The sequence below is a fragment of the Fonsecaea monophora genome (genome assembly GCF_001642475.1).
Source record: "Fonsecaea monophora strain CBS 269.37 chromosome Unknown Scaff59, whole genome shotgun sequence".
In the NCBI taxonomy this organism is placed as follows: domain Eukaryota; kingdom Fungi; phylum Ascomycota; class Eurotiomycetes; order Chaetothyriales; family Herpotrichiellaceae; genus Fonsecaea; species Fonsecaea monophora.
The window spans coordinates 58,429-78,996 of record NW_019173990.1 but is presented as its reverse complement, the minus strand read 5'-3'; the positions used below and the strand labels follow the sequence as shown (position 1 = coordinate 78,996).

The following is a 20,568-nucleotide window of genomic DNA, read 5'->3' as shown; positions in this document are numbered from 1 at the left end:
GAGGAGATCCTGCGCTTCATCGCTATGGCCTGTCGGGATAGGATGCACACCCGACGACGGCGAAGACGCAACCAACAATCAGATTGGCGGGAAAACAGGCCGTCGGGTTCGTCGTGCGTGAACGTTTCGATAAGGCGGGAGGACGACCGCGTCGTAGGCAGATCGGAGACGGGGCGTTTGCGCCAGTGTTCGCTCGTGAGCGAAACAGGCCAGGGGAGAAAAACAGGCCGGACACGAGGTATCTGAGGTGGCGGATATGGGGCGGGTCGCCGACAGGGGGTTCATCGCGGTGGTGTCTGGTCTGTCGATCGGGTCGTTGTCCAGTGTAAGACATCGACGAGGGTAAAAAACAGGCCGGCGACGATGGGCCTGAGCCAGGGGGATGGGACGGGTCGCCGACTGGGTGATATTGGCGGTGCCATCGACACGCATGTCCAATTTTCTGCTTGTCGCCCATCAAGTGAGATATCAGGTGGCCAAAAAAACAGGCCGTACACTATGTCCTTGAAGCGGGAGGAATAGCCCGGGTCGGCGACGAGGAGACAATCTAGACGGGTATGGAGGATTTATGCCAGTATCCGCCTGTTGTCCATCGATTTGTGCTCACGGATGGACATGACGAAGGACAAAACTAAAGAAAAAAGGGATCGTAGCTCATTATTTTGTCAAAGAGTAGAGAGTCCATAATACATGCTTTGTTGCATGTCAAGCGCTGAAAATCCCCTTCAAGCTCCTCCATGTTTCCTCACCCATACCAGCTCATGTTTTCATGTCACCCTTTGAGCACATTTTGTCCTTTTTTTACAATTTCAAGTTCTGTATTTCCTTGTTCCAGCTCAGCTCTTTCTTGTCACATTTGTGTCTCATCACGTGTGAGATCTCTCTTGTTTCATGCTCTATTTCCAGCCCATTTTCCAGCCCCATTTCAATGTTCTCAGCCATGTGTCTGTTTGTCGAACGGTGATGATGTTGATGTGATTGTGAATGTCATTTGTGAGTGATGTGAGAGGCGTATCTTCATGTTCTGTGTACCATGTACCATGTTCCTTTTTCATGCTCTGTTACACATGTGGATTCCGTTCGCCTCGAACGCCTCGAACGCCCGCCTCAATGCTAATACTGTCCCTCTTCATAGGTCTCTGGAATGGTAGAGATGGAATGTCCAACGTAGACGCTGGGAGATTGGTAGAGATGTGGAGGAGGAGGATTGGCAGGACCCATGAAGCCATTGTGGTGTTGATTCTGATCGATGTGAGTCGGAGTCGGGGAGAAGATACCAGCTGGGAGCATGTGGCTCATGTTGTTGTAGGTCATGTTAGAGTGGCTTGGAGGAGTCATGGTGCCAAAACCGTACGCAGATGCTTGCTGCTGCGGAGTTCCATACATTGGTTGGGGGATTCCCTGATGGTTGTACTGGACGGTTGAGGGTGGAGTGATCTGGTGGGCTGGCATGCAGTGAGCACCGCCGGCTTGACCATGGGCACGGTTGTAGAATTCTGGAGTACCACCAACATTGTAGTTCATGTTATTTTGCTGGAAAGGATAGCTGCGGTTGGGGTTACCGTATCTGTGTCTGGGACCGGTATTCTTCTGCTGAATTCGTGTGTTTGGAGCCATGAGACGACCAGATGGGCGGCGTGCAGAGTACTCCTTTTGTTCCACACGGAGCTTGAGGCCATGCAGGTAACGCTGTGAGAGTGACTGTTAGTTTGTGTGGTGAATTGTTTGCAGTGACGGGATTGACTTACTTCAGAACTGGCAGCGCGGTCGGCGTCATGGGCAGTGGCGAATTCGATAAATGCAAAGATGTTCACCGCGTCGTTTTCTGTTTTGTGCGTTAGATGGACACAGGACGCGACATGTTTGACAATGATGGAACTCACCATAAGTCTTCTTGATGACGTTGACCTGGGCAATGGCACCAAACTCGCCAAAGAGCTCCTCAAGGTGAGCCCGGGTTGTCCCCTCTGGCAGGTTTCCAACGTAGATGGACTTCTGGTCAATGATTGACCGAGGATTGGAGAAGCCACCAACCACGGCAGCGCCGTCTGGGCCGACGCGGAAGCGTGGTTCAAGAGAAGGAGCCATGTACAGTTGGAGACCAGAGGTGTGGTTTTGGAAGAGCTGCTGCTGGGTCAGAAGGCTGGTCACCAACCACCGCGGCTCGAGCACATACCCTGAGAGCATCACGACAGTCGAGGTAGAACGCAAACTTGACATACATGCCATATCCTGAGCCACCGTGGCGTCGGTTTGCCATGTTGGTCGGGGCGACGAGCTCTAGAGGTCCGTAGCGTTCGAGGATTCCACGAGTTTCTGCCTCACTGACCATGGTGCCATCAGTCTTGCTGAGAATCACAGAACCTGGGTCATCGTCAGCTTTTGATGAATCCGAGTATGTGCGCTTGCGAACTTACGCTCTGCCTTGGCTTGTTCGATACGAATCTTTCTGCCATCTATGATGAGTCCATATGCTCCGGCAACAGCCGCAGTGGCATCTTCATCTCTCTGTCACAGTTATTAACAAGTTGATTTTGTTTCAGGCGGTCTTCTTCTGCGCTTACCTGGAATTGGATGAACGCAAACGGGTGCTGGTTTCTGTCACGGCGGATCTTGATGTGATTCGGGCCGTAAGTGTCAAAGGTCTGATGGCAGGCAATCTCAAGTTGGTCCTCAGATCGATACTTGGAAAGACTAAAATGTGTCAGTACGCGCTTGTCTTGGGTAGAATTCTGTAAACTTACTTTGCCACGAAGATGAGTGCGGTTGGTGGGTAGAGACCTTGCGCGTTTGCGGCGGTCGGAACCTGATTCACACGGTCTGGTCGCGGCACGAAACCGTTGTACCCAGCAGGAGCACGCAGATTGTTGATTATTCGACGAGCGACAGTGTTGACAGGGACGCTGCTGTTTGTAACAGGGCTGGGAGCACCAAACACATCGTCTTCAGCACTTGGCTCGATCGATGTCTGGGTTGGTTGCTGGGCTTCGTCAAGCGCGCCGTGGGAGTTTGCATCTTTCAAAGATGCTGGTAGAGAGATTGAGCCTAGAAAATCATCAGAAGACTGTCAAGTTTCATCAGATTCAGGAGTGAAAAGGCGCCAGGTTGTCCCGTTTGCCAGTGTGACCTGAAGGTGAAGGGTCAGAAGAGGACGAACCTTGAGCGGCAGGAGTGTCTTCGATACGGTTCTGCCCGCCGTCGAGCTCGGTGTTTGCTGCGTCCTCTGAGATCATCTTGATCTCGGGATTTGGTGTGGAGGATGAGGAGCGAGGGAAGATGACGGGGAGAGTAGGGAGGATGATTCGGCGAGGAGGAGAGGATGAAGAGGAGGCAAGGCGGGACGCCATTGCTGCAGGCTTATCTGTCTCACAGCGATTGATATCAGTAGGGTTCCAGGTCAAGTTTATAGGCTGAGGGAGCAGTGCTCACCCTGCAAACGGTTCTCTCTGACTGTAGTAGAGAGAGGAGAAGGGCGTTTAGCATTCGAAAATGCTGTAAACGAAAAGATAAAAGTGGGAATATAAAGAGGCAACAATTCAAAGTGAAGTGTGTTGAGATCGCGAGGGGTATCATGAATGAGGGCTTGGCATTCACCAGCGGTCACTCCGATTCTTAGTTCCATTTCCTGAAGCTCACGGGGACGGCCTGTTTTTGGCCTCTCCATCTCCTTGCTTCTGGACCGCTTGTGCTCTCCAGGCGAACGCTTGTATCTGCACCTAAGTGCCACATGCTGTTCATGATGGATGCCTCATCTCATGCCTGCTCAACTGGAGGATGTTTTGTCGGGAGCGGCCGAGCCCTCGGTATCATGCTGCTCGAGACCTCAACTTCATGTCCTTTCTTGAACTCCATCTGACTCCCTCTATTTGGAGCCAGTTTGTTCTTGAAACCCGGCGACACCTTTGTCAATGACAACCCACCAACACTGGAGGCATGCAACTCCTCAAAGGCCATATGTCTAAGCACTTTGAAAGAAAGCTAGAGGTCACCAGCATATCATGCGCAAGTGTCACCCAAACAAGCACCCAAGACGCATTCTGGGACGATCTGTGTCTGTGTATGTCAGCAGTCTGTGCCACTTGAGGTGAGTGATGCCTTGCTCACAATGTTCTGGATGGACAATGACCAAGGCAGGCTGGAGTCACGTCTCACTCTAGTGGTGCACCTGATGTCTCTTCTTGCGCTCCCATCATCTACCTATTCACCAGGAAAGGGGTGACGGGACAGCGACAGGGCACGAGGGCCACACACGCGATGCTGAGCAGTCGATAGCTTGATTGCAACTTTTCCGTGTCTTGGATGAAGGTGGTGATGAAGATGGAGAAGGGGAATATGCGAAGAAAACAACAATGAAAAGAGCGGCAGAAGATTCACGACAAGACCTCAGCCTCGTGGTGATACACGCTAAGCGCTATTAGGAAATGTCGACCGCTTGGCTAGAGAATGAGGTCCAGATTGACTACAGCTAGTGCCGGGATTTTACCGGCTGATCCCGAGGGCGGCAGCGGACTATTGGCGGACGAGAACGGGAGGGAAAAGCACAAGCACGTGAATACCCATGACGTTGAGCAAGCAGTTGCGAGTGTCACGCTACGAAGGACCATTGGGATCAATGCGATGGGCTCGTCATCTCCGAGATAAAGCCACACGTTGCGGAAGAGGATAATGATGTTTGTTCCTACAGTTAGGCGCTGTGCGCCTGGCTTCTGGAAGAAAACAAGCCAGGAACTTGGAAGAGCAACGAAATTTGGTAAGTGAGCCCCAGAGGAGCCATCCAATACCCGGACTCCCTTTCTTGAACCCTGAAATACAATGAGTAGAAGTGATAGGTGCCCTTTACGAGGATAGAAGCATCACTATCGAACAAGCAGGCTAACTTCTCCTGACGGGCAGCTCTCAATCTCGAAGGGCTGCATTTACCTCTCGCCCCATATCCTATCTTCGACTTTGCAGACCCCGAAACCATTACGACGCTGAAGACACTGACCGACCAGTCAGTAGGCGGGTTCTCGACAGCACAACTCACCCAGAAGCCTCGCGATATATCTACCGAACCTCCCACTCCTGCGCACATCCTTTTCCACGGGAACATCTCCACGAAGCTCCCCACAGATCGACCAGACATTCACAGGACAGGCTATGCGGCATGGAGGAATGAGGACCGAGGGCGAACTCTATTTGGAGAGTTGCTCTGGAACGTTGATTCCTACATGTACCTCGCGCTGCGAGTGAAGAGCGATGGCAGAAAATACTTTGTCAACATACAAACGGACTCAATCGTAGAGTCAGATATACATCAGCATCGTTTGTACACCAAATATCACAAGGGCGCAGAAGGACCTAATTATCCGGGTCAATGGGAGACCGTTTGGATCAAACTGCACGAGTTTGTGCGCACGAACCACGGGATCGTCACAGAGCCGCAGTCAGAAATGTTGCGACAAAAGGTGAAGAGCTTTGGCATTGGCTTGATTGACAGACAACCAGGCCCGTTTGAACTTGGGATCGCTGCAATGTGGGCGACAAATCTCAACGAGAGAGGTCAAGTTGATGGGCGGACGGGATGGGAAGAGGGAGACCAAGGAAGCGCAAGATTAAGTGAAGTAACACTGGAGAAGCTGGCGCAAAAGGCTGAAGAGAAAAGGAACCTGCCAGAACAAAGGAAAAGCTTTCGTGAACGAGTACCACACTTTGGGAAAGTTGGCTCGGGAGATACAAAGGCGTTCAGGTAAGCCAACTCAGTGCACCTGGGCAAATGCGGTAGAGAACATGTATGAAAACAAAGATTCGTTTTTGCATCGGAGATTCATGGTATACAGCATGTCATCTTCATTTTAGGTCGTGTAGAGTCTCTTCTAGAGATTTTCCCGTCAAGATTTTGAACGCCTCGAGGTATCTTGCATGAGTTGCTTCAACCACATCATCAGTCATTTCCACGCCCTGTTTGTTTTTGAGTCCACTATCTGTCAACCAATCTCGCAGCGGTTGCTTGTCAAAACTCTCCTGGCTCTGGCCGAGCTTGTAGCTGGATCTCGACCAGAACCTCGAGCTGTCTGGGGTGAGCACCTCATCTACCAGCACGACCTCGTCCGTTTCCTCATCGAGACCAAATTCAAACTTCGTGTCTGCTATGATGATGCCCTTTTCTCTTGCATAGTCTCGTGCTGCCTTGTAGATGCGGAGCGACAGTTCTTCTATTCTTTTCGCATACTTCTCGCCCACAATTTGCGTGGCTTGCTCCGTGGAGATATTCTCGTCATGCTTACCCAGCTCAGCCTTGGTGCTGGGGGTGTATATAGGTTCGGGGAACTCTTGCGATTCTTGTAGGCCTTCGGGCATTTTCTTCCCATTTACCTCACCGGTTTTTTTGTAGGAAGACCAGGCTGATCCTGTGATGTACCCACGGACTATGGCCTCCAGCGGGAACACCTTGAGCTTGCGCACAAGCATACTTCGGCCCTTGAGCTGGGCAGCAACGTCATTCGGGACCGTGGGAGGCAGGTCGAGAGAAATGAAATGAGTCTTGAGGTCAGGGATCTGTTTTTGGAGATATCGGAACCAGTGCACAGTCATCAGCGTTAGGACGAGTCCCTTCTCTGGCACACCCTAAATTATGAGTCTTGTCAACGAGATGGCAGCACGAGAAGCGCCAGGGAGACCATACATTCTTCATGATAACATCAAAAGCCGAGATCCTGTCGGTAGTCACAAAGAGCAGGGATTTTGAGTCGACATCGTACAGCTCTCGGACTTTACCCGAGGCTAACAGAGGCAGGAACCCCTCTAGATTTGACTTGACAAAAGCCATCTTGACGACTTCTATCAGGGTCTCTGCGAAATATCTTCCCTGCGCTGGTCCTTCTGGTGACGGACAATATTGGAAGAAAAACTGCGGGGCAAATGAAGCAAACGTGCCAAACACAGCAAAGTATTTTGCCGAAGTTGAACCAATGAACGATTGCAGTGGCGCCTCAACGACACGATGCGCCAGACTGACGCGACCTTTCCTTGTTTATTCAGATTCCATATGTATTATTGCTAAAGAAACAACTTTTCTCACGAGCAGGAATGGTGCTCGAGCGGAGCGATGCACCTGACTGACGCAACCAGAATGCTACTTGTATATGCGGAATTCACTTGAACTGACGCCAACCGCAATATGAGTCGGTATCTGACTCCAGCAAAAATCGCCCTGCTGGTGCTCACTCTGCTCTACACAGAGGATGTAGTCCCCACCAAAGAAGCTACGGCCGTTTTATCTTTTATCCTTTCTCAAATTATACCTTCAAGCAAGCATTCTCCATTATTCCGGGAAAGCACAGAATTTGAGCATGCGCTCCCAATAGCTGAATTTGAATCGACATTATCCTCACGCCCGTCTGCACGACCTGGACGAACTCTATTTGATCTCCTCCTGAAGAGACTATGGGCAATTGATTGCTCCCATGCGCTCGACGCCTTCATCACATTTCTGCCTTCGCTCTTGACGAAATCGAGAGAACAGTTTCAGAGGGACCGCGAAAGCGGGGACGGATCCGATCAAGTCCACTCACCCATTCTCAGAACATCCCCGCTAGGTGCTTTCATTCGACGCTGCCATTTGGAATACACGAGGCTACAGTTTCAAGACAGCATCACTCTTTGGCAGGATTTCATTGCTTACAGACTGCCGACTCGCGAGGCATATGAGAAGAAGAACCATGGAGGGGGCAGAAACGCTCTTGACTCGAACCTTGCGGATTTGGACCTTGATTCGTCACATCCTCTAGCCATGCTGATGTATGGAAGACTAGCCGAGGACGATCAAAAGTATCACGGAGCATATAGTATGTACGATGTCGAGAAACTGATGGAATTTCAGGTCTCCGAGATCCAGCGTCTTGGTGGGAGATTACCTGACGGAATGAAACTGAAGCTTCAACAAATGGCCAAAGCTGGTACCGTCATACCAAAGCTGGGGAATTACCTCAGCTTTCTTGACTCGTGGCGAGCCGGTGATTACTACTCAGCCTTCGACAATCTGCACAGATACTTTGACTATGCAATGCAGACACGCGAGAGAGCAATATATCAGTACGCATTGCTCAACCTCGCCATTCTTCAAGCAGACTTTGGATGTCACGAAGAGGCACTTTCTGCGATGCAGGAAGCTATTGCCACCGCACGCGAAAACAAAGACAACACGTGCCTTAACTTCTGCATGAGCTGGGTGTATCACTTCGGACGCTCTTTTCCTGAGGAGGCGGACGCCATACGCGACAGCGGCATTCTCGGTAGCGAGGTGGAGGGACTGGCATTCCTGAAAGCACGGGCCAAGGAATCGGAGATGTGGAGTCTCTTGGGGACGACACTCTTGAGTGAAGCAAAACTTGGAATGCAGTACGGAGACAGCCTTGCAAGCGTGTTTGAAAACATTGCAAAGGCATCCTACCTCAATGTGGTGCGATCAACGCATAGCACCGTCGGGCCAATGTTGCTCATCAAAGGTGCGGCCTTTAGCAGGATTGGCCTTGGCCATCTTAGCTGGTGGTGTGGACAAGCATTCTTGCAGTGCCATTCCGAGGACGCTCCGCTCGAAGATCTATTCAAGCACTATTGCCGCATCGCCGGGCTCCTGGTCCAACGCGGCAGATACGCCGAAGCTGAACAAGTGCTCAACAATATTCCATCGCATGTGCATCGGCGGATGAAGTTTCAGAATGCCCTAAACTTCTGTTCTGGTTTGTTTAGGGCTCGAAGGCTGATACTTCGGGACAATCTCGATGCTGCAGAGCATTTGCTCGATCGACTGAGCGGACAAGGGGCACCAGATGTAAAGGTTGCACTTTTACTGTCCTTGCTCGAGATCGAGCTGCTTATCCGCCGGGGGGTTCTCGACCAGGCTCTTGAAAAGGTCGAAGACTTGGCGCAAGGTGCGGATAGGAACCATGAAATCAACGACATCGCCGTGCAGAACCGGCTATTGCTCCTCAAAGCACGAATCTTGATTGAGAGCCGACATCCGCTCAAGGCCTTCTCAATCGTTATGCGCGCAGCACAAATTGCGTTTAGGGGAAGAATCCTACACTCGTTATGGGCATCGATCTGTCTCCTTGCCTCAATTCTCAACCACCTCCGCGAGTTTCTCCCTGCTGCCGACCTTCTCCAGTCAATAATGCCTCAAGTGCTGGAATGCCATGATTGCGAACTCGCCGCCGAGTCATACTCCGTGCTCGCAGACGCAAATATGGGTCTAGCTGGCTCATCGTCAGGACCAGATAAGTCATCTTCGACAAAGCAAAAAGAGTTCATAAACAAAGCAATGGAGCATATCGACCATGCCTATGCGCAATATAGGTATATAGAAGATTTGCAGGGCCAGCTGGAGATGCTAAAGAAAAAGGCAACCATTATGCACTGGAGAGGAGACTGGGTGTTGGCGAATGACACCGCGACACAGTACCTGGGGCTTAAGAAGGAGTTCGAGGCTCAGAACGTCTGAAGGTTGCCCGTCAATTGCCGGGTCAACACTGAAATCCTCAAGTATTGAACTGTATGAAACAATGGGTTATGGTCTTGTTATGCCTCAGTCAGGTCACCACTTCACTTCCTCTGCATGCCTTATGTACAAATCAGGTCCACCTTGCTCAGACGAGCCTTTTGAAGCCAGCCCAGCGCACTTTGGTTTTCATATTTTTTTAGGTCTGCTTGTCCTTCCTGTGATAGTTGACCTTTTCGTTCCAGAAGAGAGTCTTGTCACCATCTCCCCACCAGAAGTTTCTAGTTCGAAGGTTTTGGTAAGGGTATTCAACGCGCTCTTCTAGAGGGGGCATGTGACTCCAATGCTCCCAATGCTCGTTCCAGAGGTTATAGGCGTTAATGCTTGCCAGGATTAGGCATGGGATGACGACGCTGTAAGGATGATTAGAAACCAAGTTTCTTGCTGCGTGGTGAAAATGGGGACTTCATACTAGATTGAGAGTCTACGCCAGAGGTCTGGATCACGTTAGCCTTCTTCCAGATGTGAAGGTGTGGTCAGAAGACATACCACTTGTAGCAGCAGCATGGGCTTTCACGGCAGCTCGTTCACGATTGAAGGCATTGTCGGCGGTTCCAACGAGTTTGCTTGTTCCCTGGCCTGGTGGGCTTGGGACACCACTGCTCGCGAGACGTCGCTGGAAGGTGGATCGGAAGAGGGGTCGAAAAGCAGGCGATCGTAGCTGCTGCTGCGCAAGGCGCAGGCCAATACGCTGGAAGGACATCTTGCACGATGAATGAGTGGAGAGGATGTTGTCGCTGGCAGTATGTTCAAAAGTGAAGAAGACAAGTGAGGTTCGGCGCAGGAGCTCTGCGGAAGCTTGGCACGGCCAATGACGATGGCCTGAGCCAAGCTGTCATTTGAAACCAATATTACCTGGTATCAGCGCCCACAAAGTGGAACAGGTGATCTGTTTACACGGTCATAACAAATAAGCTTTTCCATATCGAGCACCAGAGTGTGAGCTCAATCCGAGCTCTTTCGAACTTCAATCCTTTCTTCAATCGAGCACCTTTCGACCATCTCCACTCCTTCCAACTTCGCTCTGCAGCTCCAGTCCAGCTGGCTCTGGTCGGCCTGTAAACCTTTTCGACTTTACAGACCTGCCATTGCCCATCATGTCGACGACCATGCTGCGCACTAGCGCTGTCCGTTCGATCCCGCGCTCCTACACCTCGTTCCAAGCTACAACCCCGCGAACAAGCGTCCTCAACAATGCCTTGAAAGCCTCGCTGCGGACCTCTGCTCGTCCTGTACGGACCTCTCGTATCGTCGCCATCGCCGCGTTCCAGCCAGTTCCGAGGGCCTTGGTACGCTACGCCCACAACGCCCACGCTTATGACACGGCAAAGGCAGAAAAGGCACTGCATGAAAAGATTTTGCAACCAATCCCACAAGCAGTCTCTCCTGACTCGACAACTCGACAAGTCACTGGGGAAGTGCAGAGCAAGACTGCCGACGAGGAGGATGTGGATATGATGGGCGGTATTCGAAGTGACTTTGTGGGTTGCCGGCACGCGTGGGATGTCACAGTTCGCTTTTGCTAACCCTGGGACACACAGAACACGATCAAAGAGACATTTAGCTTGTCCGCAGTGCCTCGTGAAGCTCTTTATGTCGGTCTGGCAGGTGTCATCCCATACCTGGCTACGTCTCTGACGACCGTATACCTCTCGTTCGATATTCAATATGCGGCCACCCACGGCCAGGGATTTTTCATGTCTGGCGAGACGGCCGAGACATTGCTGCACATCATTGAGCCAATCCAGCTCGGTTATGGTGCCTCGGTCAGTTTACACAGACAAACGCAAAATTTTTCATCACTGACCAGTAGTTTCAGATCATCTCTTTCCTTGGTGCCATCCACTGGGGTCTTGAATGGGCAGGCTACGGTGGTTACAAAGGATATCCGAGATACTCTATGGGTATTGTTGCCACTGCCGTGGCATGGCCAACACTTCTCCTCCCCGCAGAGGTTGGCTTGATTGCCCAGTTCATGGCGTTTACCTTTTTGTACTACAATGATGCCAGAGCTTCTGCTCGAGGCTGGGCTCCTCAGTGGTACGGAGTCTACCGATTCGTTCTCACTTTCATTGTCGGTGCCAGTATCGTGGCTTCGTTGATCGGCCGCGGACAAATCGCTGATTTGGTCACCCGACCTCCGGGACCTGCCGACAGAATGAGGGAACTCAGGGCCAGACAGCTGGAAGAAATTGGACCTGAACCAGTGGGTAGCGATGAAGAAGAGGAGGAGGAGGAAGGTGGTGAGGAGGACGAGGAATAGAGGAATTCAAGAAAGCCGTGCGTTGAAAGTGGAGAATCGTTGCAAAAACCCGCTGATTGTTTGCAGGGAGCAGTCATTGTACATATCAAGGCCAAGGCAGGCAAATCCAAACATTTCATTTGTCTTCTGAACCGGAATGAGGTTTTCTGGTGTGTTTTCGTCTGTGCACAGTCGCCATAATCGATCTATCGAAATGTTCTGGTACGCAGATATCAACCAGGGACATGGCGATTAGTACAACAGGTCACAGTATGGGCTTTGCGGGCCCTCTTGTCGGTAATCCCAAGTCCCTCATTGGTGCTACTTATAATTGTGTGCTTAGGAGCAGCTTGCCACATGCTGTACTCGATCGTCGTCTCGGCGTTGCATCATAGCTCCCGCAGACACATGCATCCCCGCATTTCCGCACTCAGAGTTATGCTCCAGCTTGACGCAACAAACTATTTGATCTCGCCGTTCATTATTGTTCTTTGCTTGCTCTGTTGCTGGTTCCATGGCCTCCTAACTCCCGTGTGAGCTATTTGTTTCCCATGCTATCACGACTCAGGCAACAGTTGACTCATCTCGGTTCTCCAAGCTTGCCTCCTCTATCCAACATGGTACTCTCACTCTCGAAGGTCCCTGCTACATTCATGTTACCCACTGACCAGCACTGGTATAGGTTGATAAATCAAATAAGACCTTCGTCGGCGCAATCGACAATGGTACAACTAGCACACGGTTTCTCATCTTCGACCCTGCTGGTAACCCCGTGGCCGAGCACCAAATCGAATTCGAGCAGTATTATCCGCACTCTGGGTGAGTTCTCTGGCGCGTGAACGAGGCCTGCGTGTGATAAACAACGCGAGGTGGCTTTCCTATCACTTTCGTCTCTCTTACTCCTGACAGTTGGCATGAACACGACCCTGAGGAGCTTGTCTCATCGGTCTGCACTTGCATCGATGAAGCGTGTGCCTCTTTCACTTCTCAGGGCTATTCTCTCTCCGACATAAAAGCCATTGGAATCACAAACCAACGTGAGACGACTGTGGTATGGGATGCCAAAACGGGAGAGCCACTTCACAACGCGATTGTATGGACAGATACTCGGAGCGCACACATTGTGCGCGAACTCAAACAGAAGAAGGGAGCAGACGAGCTCATGGATCTGTGTGGCTTGCCATTGTCAACATACCCCAGCTCCACGAAACTACTCTGGATGCTGAACCACGTTGACAAGGTGAAGAAGGCGTACGAAGAGGGACGACTGGCTTTTGGAACGGTGGACACATGGCTTGTGTACAAGTTGAACGGCGGTGCGGAAAAGAACGTGTATGTGACAGATGCCACGAATGCCAGCAGAACCATGTGGATGAACATCCATAACCTGTCTTACGACGACAAACTGATTTCCTTCTTCGACCTCGACGTCAAGACCCCGAAGCTACACTTACCGAAGATCGTACCCTCGTCAGATCCAGAGGCATACGGCACGCTCGCGTCCACCAAGCTCAAGGGGGTCAAAATCACAGGCTGCTTGGGCGATCAGTCTGCGGCATTGGTGGGACAATGTGGCTTTTCCCCGGGCCGGGCAAAGAACACGTATGGCACGGGGTGTTTTCTTTTGTACAACGTGGGCGAGAAGCCCGTCATCTCCACACACGGCCTCCTCGCCACAGTTGCGTACGACTTCTCGCCTCAGGGCATCAAGCCCGTATACGCGCTCGAGGGATCCATCGCGGTGGCCGGCTCTTCGGTCAAATTCCTCGTCAACAAGTTAGGATTCGGCAGCGAGTCGTCCCAGATCTCCGAGCTGGCGGGCACGGTCAAGGACAACGGCGGGTGCGTCTTCGTCACGGCCTTCTCGGGCCTCTTCGCACCATATTGGTACGACGACGTCAAGGGCACTATATTTGGCCTGACGGGATACACGGAGAAGGGCCACATCGCCCGAGCAACGCTGGAAGCGACGTGTTTCCAGACCAAGGCGATCCTAGATGCCATGGAGAAGGACGCGGGCGTTCACCTGAAGGAGTTGGCTGTGGACGGGGGCATGAGTAACAGTGATTTGTGCATGCAGGTGAGCCTAGCCATCCATCATCAGACCCCTTTCTCCTCTCATTTTTTCATTTTTGTTTTTTTTTTTTCAACGTGTTCTTTTCTGCACAGAACTGTTCTTATAAACTCCGTGACCTTTTTCCGCTCTGCGTTCCCAGCATCCCCCTTTTTCTACCCTGTTTTCTCTATCCTATTTCCTGTTTCCCGTTCTCTATTTTCTGTCATTTGTGTTTTTTTTCTCTTTTCTGACTCTGTACCACAGACACAATCCGACATCATCCAAATCCCCGTGGACCGACCGCAGATGCGGGAGACCACGGCCCTCGGCGCGGCCATCGCGGCCGGCTTCGCCGTCAAGGTGTGGTCGTCGTTTGACGAGCTCAAGGAAATCAACGCCGAGGGCCGGCAGTTTTTCGAGCCCGGCATCTCGAAGCGCGCCAGCGACAGACTCTACAGGAAGTGGAGCAAGGCCGTCGAGATGTGTCGCGGGTGGATAGACGAGGATGAGGAAGAGGATGAGGGAGAGGATGCTGGGAAGTCGTGAGAATGGATGGCCACATTGCATACCTACTTTGTAGGTAGGTAAGTACCTAGGTAGGTATATGATTCGATATAAGACCATACAGCACGCGCAGCGCAATGCAGTGCAGATAAGATGTGGAGTTGGTTTACAGAGAAGAGAGAACTAGCTCAAGAGGTCTGTTTGCATGGGCACTGGACGTGACCATTGATGTATTATTACATCCTGTCAACGGGACAATTATCTTCATCATGCTACATGTCCATTACTCTTTGTCCCTTGATCGGCGGCCTCGTACTCTTCAATCCTGGCCTCCCAGTCTTTCCGCATGGCTTCCATCTTGTTCCACACTTCTGCCCCCTCGGCGACGAAATTTTCAACATCTTCCTTGGTCGCGTCTGTGTATCCTGTTTTCCTTCCCAGACTTCCACCCCACCATTTATCTTTGAAGGGCTTGCCGCTGCCGTTGATGCCCCAACCGGGGACATCGGTGACTCGAACGGAAGAATGGCCTAGACGGTCGGTGGATGACCCCCATTTACATGGCCCGCCGTCTTCGTCGCCGGTGGCTTGGATAGCTCTGTCTCTGATGTCTGCTAGGGACGCGAGCGCAAGCCACGTTGCCGCCGCGGCGCCGAGGTTACTGGTCACGTTGGCCCAGGGCGAGCCGCACCAACGGGCCAGGTAGATGCCTAAGCGGTAGCATTCGTGGATGATCCAGTACAGGCTGATGATGGTGGTGGTACAGATGCCTGGATGCGACACGTGGAAGGTCGGCTCGGAGTGATGTGGCCGCTCTCGTGCAGGCTCTAAGGAAGGTGTCGTGTATTCTTTGACTTGTTTGGCTGTTGCTGGCTGGTTGACCGCGCTCAGCGCCAGCAAGTCTCCCATCCGCTTGGTGTGTTCGTACGCCGCGGAGGATTTCAGGGCTTGGTGGTCGTCGGGGTTATAGTGAGATGCTACCGCCTCGATGGAAGTTGACCAGATGATCTTGCCGCGGGACTCAGGTGCGCATGCGCGGAATAATGGCATGAGCCAGTGTACCAGCATGTAATGTCCGAAAACATTTGCGCAGAAGACCTCTCCAAGGATCGGTTCCTCACCGGCAACAGTCCCCTTGGGGAATTGCGGTTTTGTCACCAGCCCGACGAGACCCAGTTTGAACGTCGGCCATGTTGTAGCCTGTCTGATACCCGTCAAGACTGTCCACAGTGTCAGCGGCCAGTTAAGACCTGACCATCCTCCTATACCGGCATTGAGGACTATTGCATTGATATGCGGAAGATCTGAGGCGAGGAGTTTGCGGCTCAGGGCACGAACGGAGAGGAGGCTCGTCAACTCGACATTCTCGGATTGGAAATAGATCTTGCGACTGGAGGTGGAAGTGTCGCTGTGACTGGCGAGGTGTTTCTCGAGGGTCGACAGAGTCTCGGCGCCCTTTTTGGCACTTCGAGTGGTGAATATGATGGTCAGGGTGCCATCATCGTGGGTGTGAGAAGCAAGGTATTCGTCGACGAGACGGAAACAGGTTCCCAGACCCAGGCCGCTTCAGTGTGTAGGGCGCAGTCCCAAGTCAGACTCGAATCGATTGGACAGAGCGGTTCTAATGGGGGGCCTCGCTTACCTGTTTGCGCCAGTCACCAGGACATATTGATCGTTGTTTGTCATTGATCTCGGTCACTAGGATTTAGTTATGAAGAACCATCCATTGTGGAAGGGTTTTTCTGTCTATTTGGGAAAGAGGTACGACGGTGACGTCGGGGCACCGTTCGCGTTGTGGCGCGACTCGGATCGCGGTCGCACAATCAATGAGTGGCTTACGTAATTCGATACAGTCTCATATTCGACTTCACCAGACAAACAAGACTCAATCAATCTCCTTTTGGACACATACGAGAACGACTGAAAGATCCAAGTTATACGGAAAATCCAGATCATACATTACACCATAGCACTAGAAACTACACAGCTTGTCTTCTCTGTTCTCACACACTTATTCTTTGGTTGTTCGGAGTCCAGCTTCCCAGGTGGCAGTGCGATCGACCCCCCATCCATAAGAGCTGCTGTCTTTGGTCGATGTTCGACGCACATCTCGCTTATACTTGGTGGTGTACGCTCCTCCTGGAGTGGCCCGGTGCAACACCGCCGTATTGTCCCACATAACCATGTCACCATTGTTTTCCCACTCAATAGTCAGCAAGTATTTGTCCTGCGAGACGTGGTCCAGCAACTCGTTCACCAGCGGTCTGCTCTGCTCGATGGTTTCCCCGTCGAAATGATGCACGTATGTTGTGACGTACAGGTTCATGCGCCCCGATTCTTCGTGCAGCTGGGCCAGCTTATGTCGTGCCATGGGAAACTCCAAGGGCTCGAAATCCGCAAATGTGTCTGGGGCTGCGAGCTTTCGGTTGTGGTAGAGCGAGTTGTTGCAGACGAGAGGCTCGATACGTTGTTTCATCTCCTCGGAAAGATCGTCGTACGCGGTGCGGGAATCGAGATACTGCGTCTCCCCTCCGGTACCTTTTGGGGGAAGCTCGACCGCCCGGAGGATCGAATAGTGTGCGCGGCGTGGGTTATAGGCCATGTCTGCGTGCCAAAGGCAGTTGCCCTTATTCGCTCCGACGCGTGCCGGCTCGAGCTCGGTGAGCACGTTACCATTTTCGTCGAGGTTCGAGACGTCGAAGATCTCAGGCTGGTTTGGAAAACGCATCTTTCGTCCGGCGTGCATGTGTGCTTTCACATCATACATCTCGCCAAAGTGGGCGGTGAATGCAATTTGCTGCGCATTGTCGATGTTTGTGCCGCGGAACACGAGGACACCATATTTGTTGCACGCGTCTCGTATCTCGGCTGCAGTCTCTTTCGAAATGGGCTTTGAGAAGTCAACGCCGTGGACTTCTGCGCCAAAGGTCCGGGCGAGAGGAGTGAAGGTGAGAGTAGCTTCGCGCTCACGAGTAATCATTTTGGCAGGAGTACACGGTATCGTAAATCTCACTTTGGGGGGAGGTGATGGTGCACAACCAGTAAGACTGACAACCTTTTCAACCTTTATAGATCCTGAAAGTGGTCCTCTGTGTCGACGATCCCTGAACTAACACAAACAGCGTGCTGCGACGGCTCCTCTTTTGATTCTGGGGACGAGACCGTACTCAAGCGGGGTTTATACTCCCTTACCTGGTTTAGACACCTCGGCCCGAGCTCGTTAGAGAAAGACTGTTTCCAAGCTTACAGCGTGGATTCGGAGATGGTTTGGAGGATGTTGGCGATAGTCCGTGGAGATTTGGAGGTTTGAAGGTTTGGGGCAGCCTGAATCGTGAGGCTCCACGGTCTGAATCTCCGTGGAGAATGCCGTTGACAGTACCTCTCGACGGTGATTGGATTTGTACAGGCTGTCCATGTGTCAAGGATAAGTCGTGGTCTGATGCTTTGCTGAATACATCGGGCAATGCTAACACTCGAATTGGACAGGTCATGAGACTGAAGGAATGAAGCTTCTGTTGGGTATACGAGGAGTCCAGAGAAACGCCTAATCGTCGCCCTCTATTACTACCATCAACAATACTTGATGAAAGTCACCCACGATCGAGATCTCGACGTCTTCACGACGATCCACAACCGTCTTGGGCTGCTGGCACTTTCCAAGACAGCCATCGTTGGTGTTGAAGTGGCCATTCTTGGGACTAATCAATGCGGTCTTGACCCAGTCTCGCCTCTCTATTCATGAAACGCCATGAATGCCACGACACAGTAGGCGAGTACGAGCAAACTGATCTACACAGGACTCTGTTTGACCGATTCCTTCCACTCCACCTCGTACTCTTGCGCCGCTCGAAGCATTCTTCTCTACGTGTGCTTCTTCATTCCGCCCATCCTACAATTTGCCTCGGGGTTTCCCAATGTGGAAGCGATGACATCCGCTAACATGAGTCAGTTGAGACCACACAGAGGCAGAGGTCGACTTCACCCTTTACCCTCTACCAGATGCAACTCCCTGATGATGGATCCAAGCCTACTTGTATGTTCGGCAGATATGGATTTGTGGCCCCCAACCCTTAAGCTGAGAACAGGATTCTGCTCTAAGACGCCAGGGAATGCTCTCGCCGTGGGCTTCCCAACCATCCCGCATTGCCTCTAATTACTTACTGCGGACAAATCTATTGATATTTCGAAGTGCCTCCCTCACAAAGACTCCTTTCAGGGGGAATATTCAGCCGGGACACTCGCCCCAGTCCATGGTGTTATATCCATTTTCAGCGACACCAATGCGTGTCTCACTTTCCTTACTTGAAGAATCAACGGCGAAATGATCTCGAAGTTTTCTGTGAACGGAGTCTGGTCCGGCTTCTGCGTCATCAGACTTATCGAGTAACCCCCGTCCAGGTACGAGACGGCAGGCGACAGGGATCCAGCAGCACAATTTAGACAGCGACAAGGCCAAGCCATGGACGATGACGCTGCTCACGACGAGGAACCATACAACGACCCGCATGGCATCTTGGAGAAACTGTATATCCCCGAGTACCGTAGCTTGGCCACCATCCTGGACCAACTCCTCGAGGAACTCCACGGCGATTAGCAGATAGAAAATGGCTGAAACTCCAATAGGTCCAAAGAAGCCGACAAACATGGCCTGGAGAAGGCTTCCGATCTCGGTCACGTTATGCTTCATGATCAAGATTGCCGGTAAGCGCCGGAGACAAAGGATTAGGACGGCCAGCGACAGTAGTCGTCCGGGCGAGATGATGCTGTTTGTGGTGAATAATGTCCATGGCGCGGCGGCTCCGTACCATATGAAGATGGAGACGTTGAGTAACATATCCGCTGTGGACCAGAAGAGTTCACTGCTGGCGTCCTGCTCGAACCTGCGAGGTAAGTGACAGCTCAAGAGGATCTCCACGGCCGACTTACTGGTCATCCCACGCAAATGTGCACCCGGCGACGAAGCAGGCGAGGATGTCGTCGGTTCCCAGTATTCCACAAGTACCCAAGGTGAATAGTGACAACGCAATGACATATGTCAAGGAGCTCTCTTCCTCGACGAATCCGCGTCTTCTGGCAGCAAAGAACAGCTTTCGCGCAGCGTAGCCGACCATCACGCCATAGACGACGCTGAAAATGACAACGTAGCCCCAAGTACCCCCGAGCCAGGATGTGAGCATATCTAGCGGAGACCCTTGGCTTCCAGAGTGCTTGATCCAATAAAGTGCGAAGAAGAGAAATGGATACCCAAGGCCATCGTTCAACCCTGCTTCGGCTGTGATGAGACTCTGCAGCGGCTTCGGAGTATTGAGCTCTGCAAACCGGCCTTTGATGACCGCGTTGGAGAGGATTGGATCGGTCGGAGCGACACAGGCTCCGATGGCCAGGGCGTGGACGAAGCCCAGACGAGGCAACGTCAACCAGATGATCAGGCCTGCACTGAGCCACATCAACGTCAGAGTTGGGCCAATCAGGTAGAAAACCGATCGCCATGCCTGGGACAGATAGCGCCGAGGGAGCTGGACGCCCGTGAGGACCAGCTGGACCGCGAGCACCAGCCGGGAGAATTCCAGGGTGATTGAGTCGATGTGCTTGCTCTCTCCGCACCCATACTCCTCTGGACGGAGGACTCCCGCAAATTTTGAGAAAACTGCACCTGCAATCAAGGCAATCACTGGGTCGTCTTGTGAGCTCAAGGCCGTGAGACCCCCATCAGGAAAACTCACATGCTTCCGAGAGCAGGAATTGTTGCTTCCATGCCTCAGACACCAGCCCGAAACTCAACAGGAAGCCGCCGAATGCGGCGCAGACCAGGTTGAAGTTGGAGAGGACCAGACCATCCATACTGTCCATCTGAACGTGCACTGGAGGGGTCGGAGAGAAAGGAAGGGGGAGGAATCAAGCAATACTCTTGTCTTTTGGTGACTCCATCAGCGCCGTCTGCGTTGTATATGGAACTTATTCATACTTGCAAAGTGCACTTCAGCATTTCGCACTTCCATTACCTCCCATCTACGATCCCACACTAATAGTCTGCGGATGACGGCGGCGTCCAGCGAATCTCACCGTCTTTCGAAAGATGATCATCAATCCCCCAAGAGAGCACCATCACTGCTGAGTTGGGAAATATCTACTCGGTAGATCCTCGTCAGCCCCATGGCCAGATCCCGTTGGTATCGCGATAGGAAATTCTTTGGCGGAATTGGACGAATCAAAACCGAGGCTGACTCG

General features: G+C 52.0%; 10 protein-coding genes across 10 annotated transcripts; 4 read left to right on the top strand and 6 right to left on the bottom strand.

Moving 5' to 3' along the window:
- Positions 1-1,113: 1,113 nt before the first annotated feature.
- On the bottom strand, positions 1,114-3,347 carry AYO21_07556 (hypothetical protein; the record flags this gene model as incomplete). The annotated part of the gene is made up of 8 exons (XM_022657510.1): positions 1,114-1,689; positions 1,749-1,825; positions 1,884-2,124; positions 2,177-2,364; positions 2,418-2,508; positions 2,565-2,694; positions 2,745-3,045; positions 3,158-3,347. 8 exons carry the CDS (start codon positions 3,345-3,347, stop codon positions 1,114-1,116), a joined length of 1,794 nt encoding a protein of 597 aa, XP_022510175.1.
- A 1,321-nt stretch (positions 3,348-4,668) lies between these two features.
- Positions 4,669-5,732, top strand: AYO21_07555 (hypothetical protein; the record flags this gene model as incomplete). Its single annotated transcript, XM_022657509.1, has 2 exons — positions 4,669-4,750; positions 4,894-5,732. 2 exons carry the CDS (start codon positions 4,669-4,671, stop codon positions 5,730-5,732), a joined length of 921 nt encoding a protein of 306 aa, XP_022510174.1.
- A 97-nt stretch (positions 5,733-5,829) lies between these two features.
- Positions 5,830-6,808, bottom strand: AYO21_07554 (hypothetical protein; the record flags this gene model as incomplete). The annotated part of the gene is made up of 2 exons (XM_022657508.1): positions 5,830-6,606; positions 6,665-6,808. The coding sequence occupies 2 exons, from the start codon at positions 6,806-6,808 to the stop codon at positions 5,830-5,832; spliced, it is 921 nt and encodes a 306-aa protein (XP_022510173.1).
- Positions 6,809-7,159: 351 nt separating this feature from the next.
- AYO21_07553 (hypothetical protein) lies at positions 7,160-9,481 on the top strand (the record flags this gene model as incomplete). Its single annotated transcript, XM_022657507.1, has 1 exon — positions 7,160-9,481. The coding sequence occupies one exon, from the start codon at positions 7,160-7,162 to the stop codon at positions 9,479-9,481; it is 2,322 nt and encodes a 773-aa protein (XP_022510172.1).
- A 196-nt stretch (positions 9,482-9,677) lies between these two features.
- Positions 9,678-10,241, bottom strand: AYO21_07552 (hypothetical protein; the record flags this gene model as incomplete). Its single annotated transcript, XM_022657506.1, has 3 exons — positions 9,678-9,891; positions 9,951-9,975; positions 10,028-10,241. The coding sequence occupies 3 exons, from the start codon at positions 10,239-10,241 to the stop codon at positions 9,678-9,680; spliced, it is 453 nt and encodes a 150-aa protein (XP_022510171.1).
- Positions 10,242-10,635: 394 nt separating this feature from the next.
- On the top strand, positions 10,636-11,801 carry AYO21_07551 (hypothetical protein; the record flags this gene model as incomplete). The annotated part of the gene is made up of 3 exons (XM_022657505.1): positions 10,636-11,019; positions 11,080-11,304; positions 11,358-11,801. 3 exons carry the CDS (start codon positions 10,636-10,638, stop codon positions 11,799-11,801), a joined length of 1,053 nt encoding a protein of 350 aa, XP_022510170.1.
- Positions 11,802-12,397: 596 nt separating this feature from the next.
- Positions 12,398-14,382, top strand: AYO21_07550 (hypothetical protein; the record flags this gene model as incomplete). The annotated part of the gene is made up of 4 exons (XM_022657504.1): positions 12,398-12,456; positions 12,516-12,599; positions 12,690-13,860; positions 14,101-14,382. 4 exons carry the CDS (start codon positions 12,398-12,400, stop codon positions 14,380-14,382), a joined length of 1,596 nt encoding a protein of 531 aa, XP_022510169.1.
- A 225-nt stretch (positions 14,383-14,607) lies between these two features.
- Positions 14,608-16,026, bottom strand: AYO21_07549 (hypothetical protein; the record flags this gene model as incomplete). Its single annotated transcript, XM_022657503.1, has 3 exons — positions 14,608-15,560; positions 15,609-15,904; positions 15,983-16,026. The coding sequence occupies 3 exons, from the start codon at positions 16,024-16,026 to the stop codon at positions 14,608-14,610; spliced, it is 1,293 nt and encodes a 430-aa protein (XP_022510168.1).
- A 325-nt stretch (positions 16,027-16,351) lies between these two features.
- On the bottom strand, positions 16,352-17,320 carry AYO21_07548 (hypothetical protein; the record flags this gene model as incomplete). The annotated part of the gene is made up of 1 exon (XM_022657502.1): positions 16,352-17,320. The coding sequence occupies one exon, from the start codon at positions 17,318-17,320 to the stop codon at positions 16,352-16,354; it is 969 nt and encodes a 322-aa protein (XP_022510167.1).
- A 1,245-nt stretch (positions 17,321-18,565) lies between these two features.
- Positions 18,566-20,181, bottom strand: AYO21_07547 (hypothetical protein; the record flags this gene model as incomplete). The annotated part of the gene is made up of 3 exons (XM_022657501.1): positions 18,566-19,220; positions 19,267-20,011; positions 20,064-20,181. 3 exons carry the CDS (start codon positions 20,179-20,181, stop codon positions 18,566-18,568), a joined length of 1,518 nt encoding a protein of 505 aa, XP_022510166.1.
- Between the last annotated feature and the right edge of the window lie 387 nt (positions 20,182-20,568).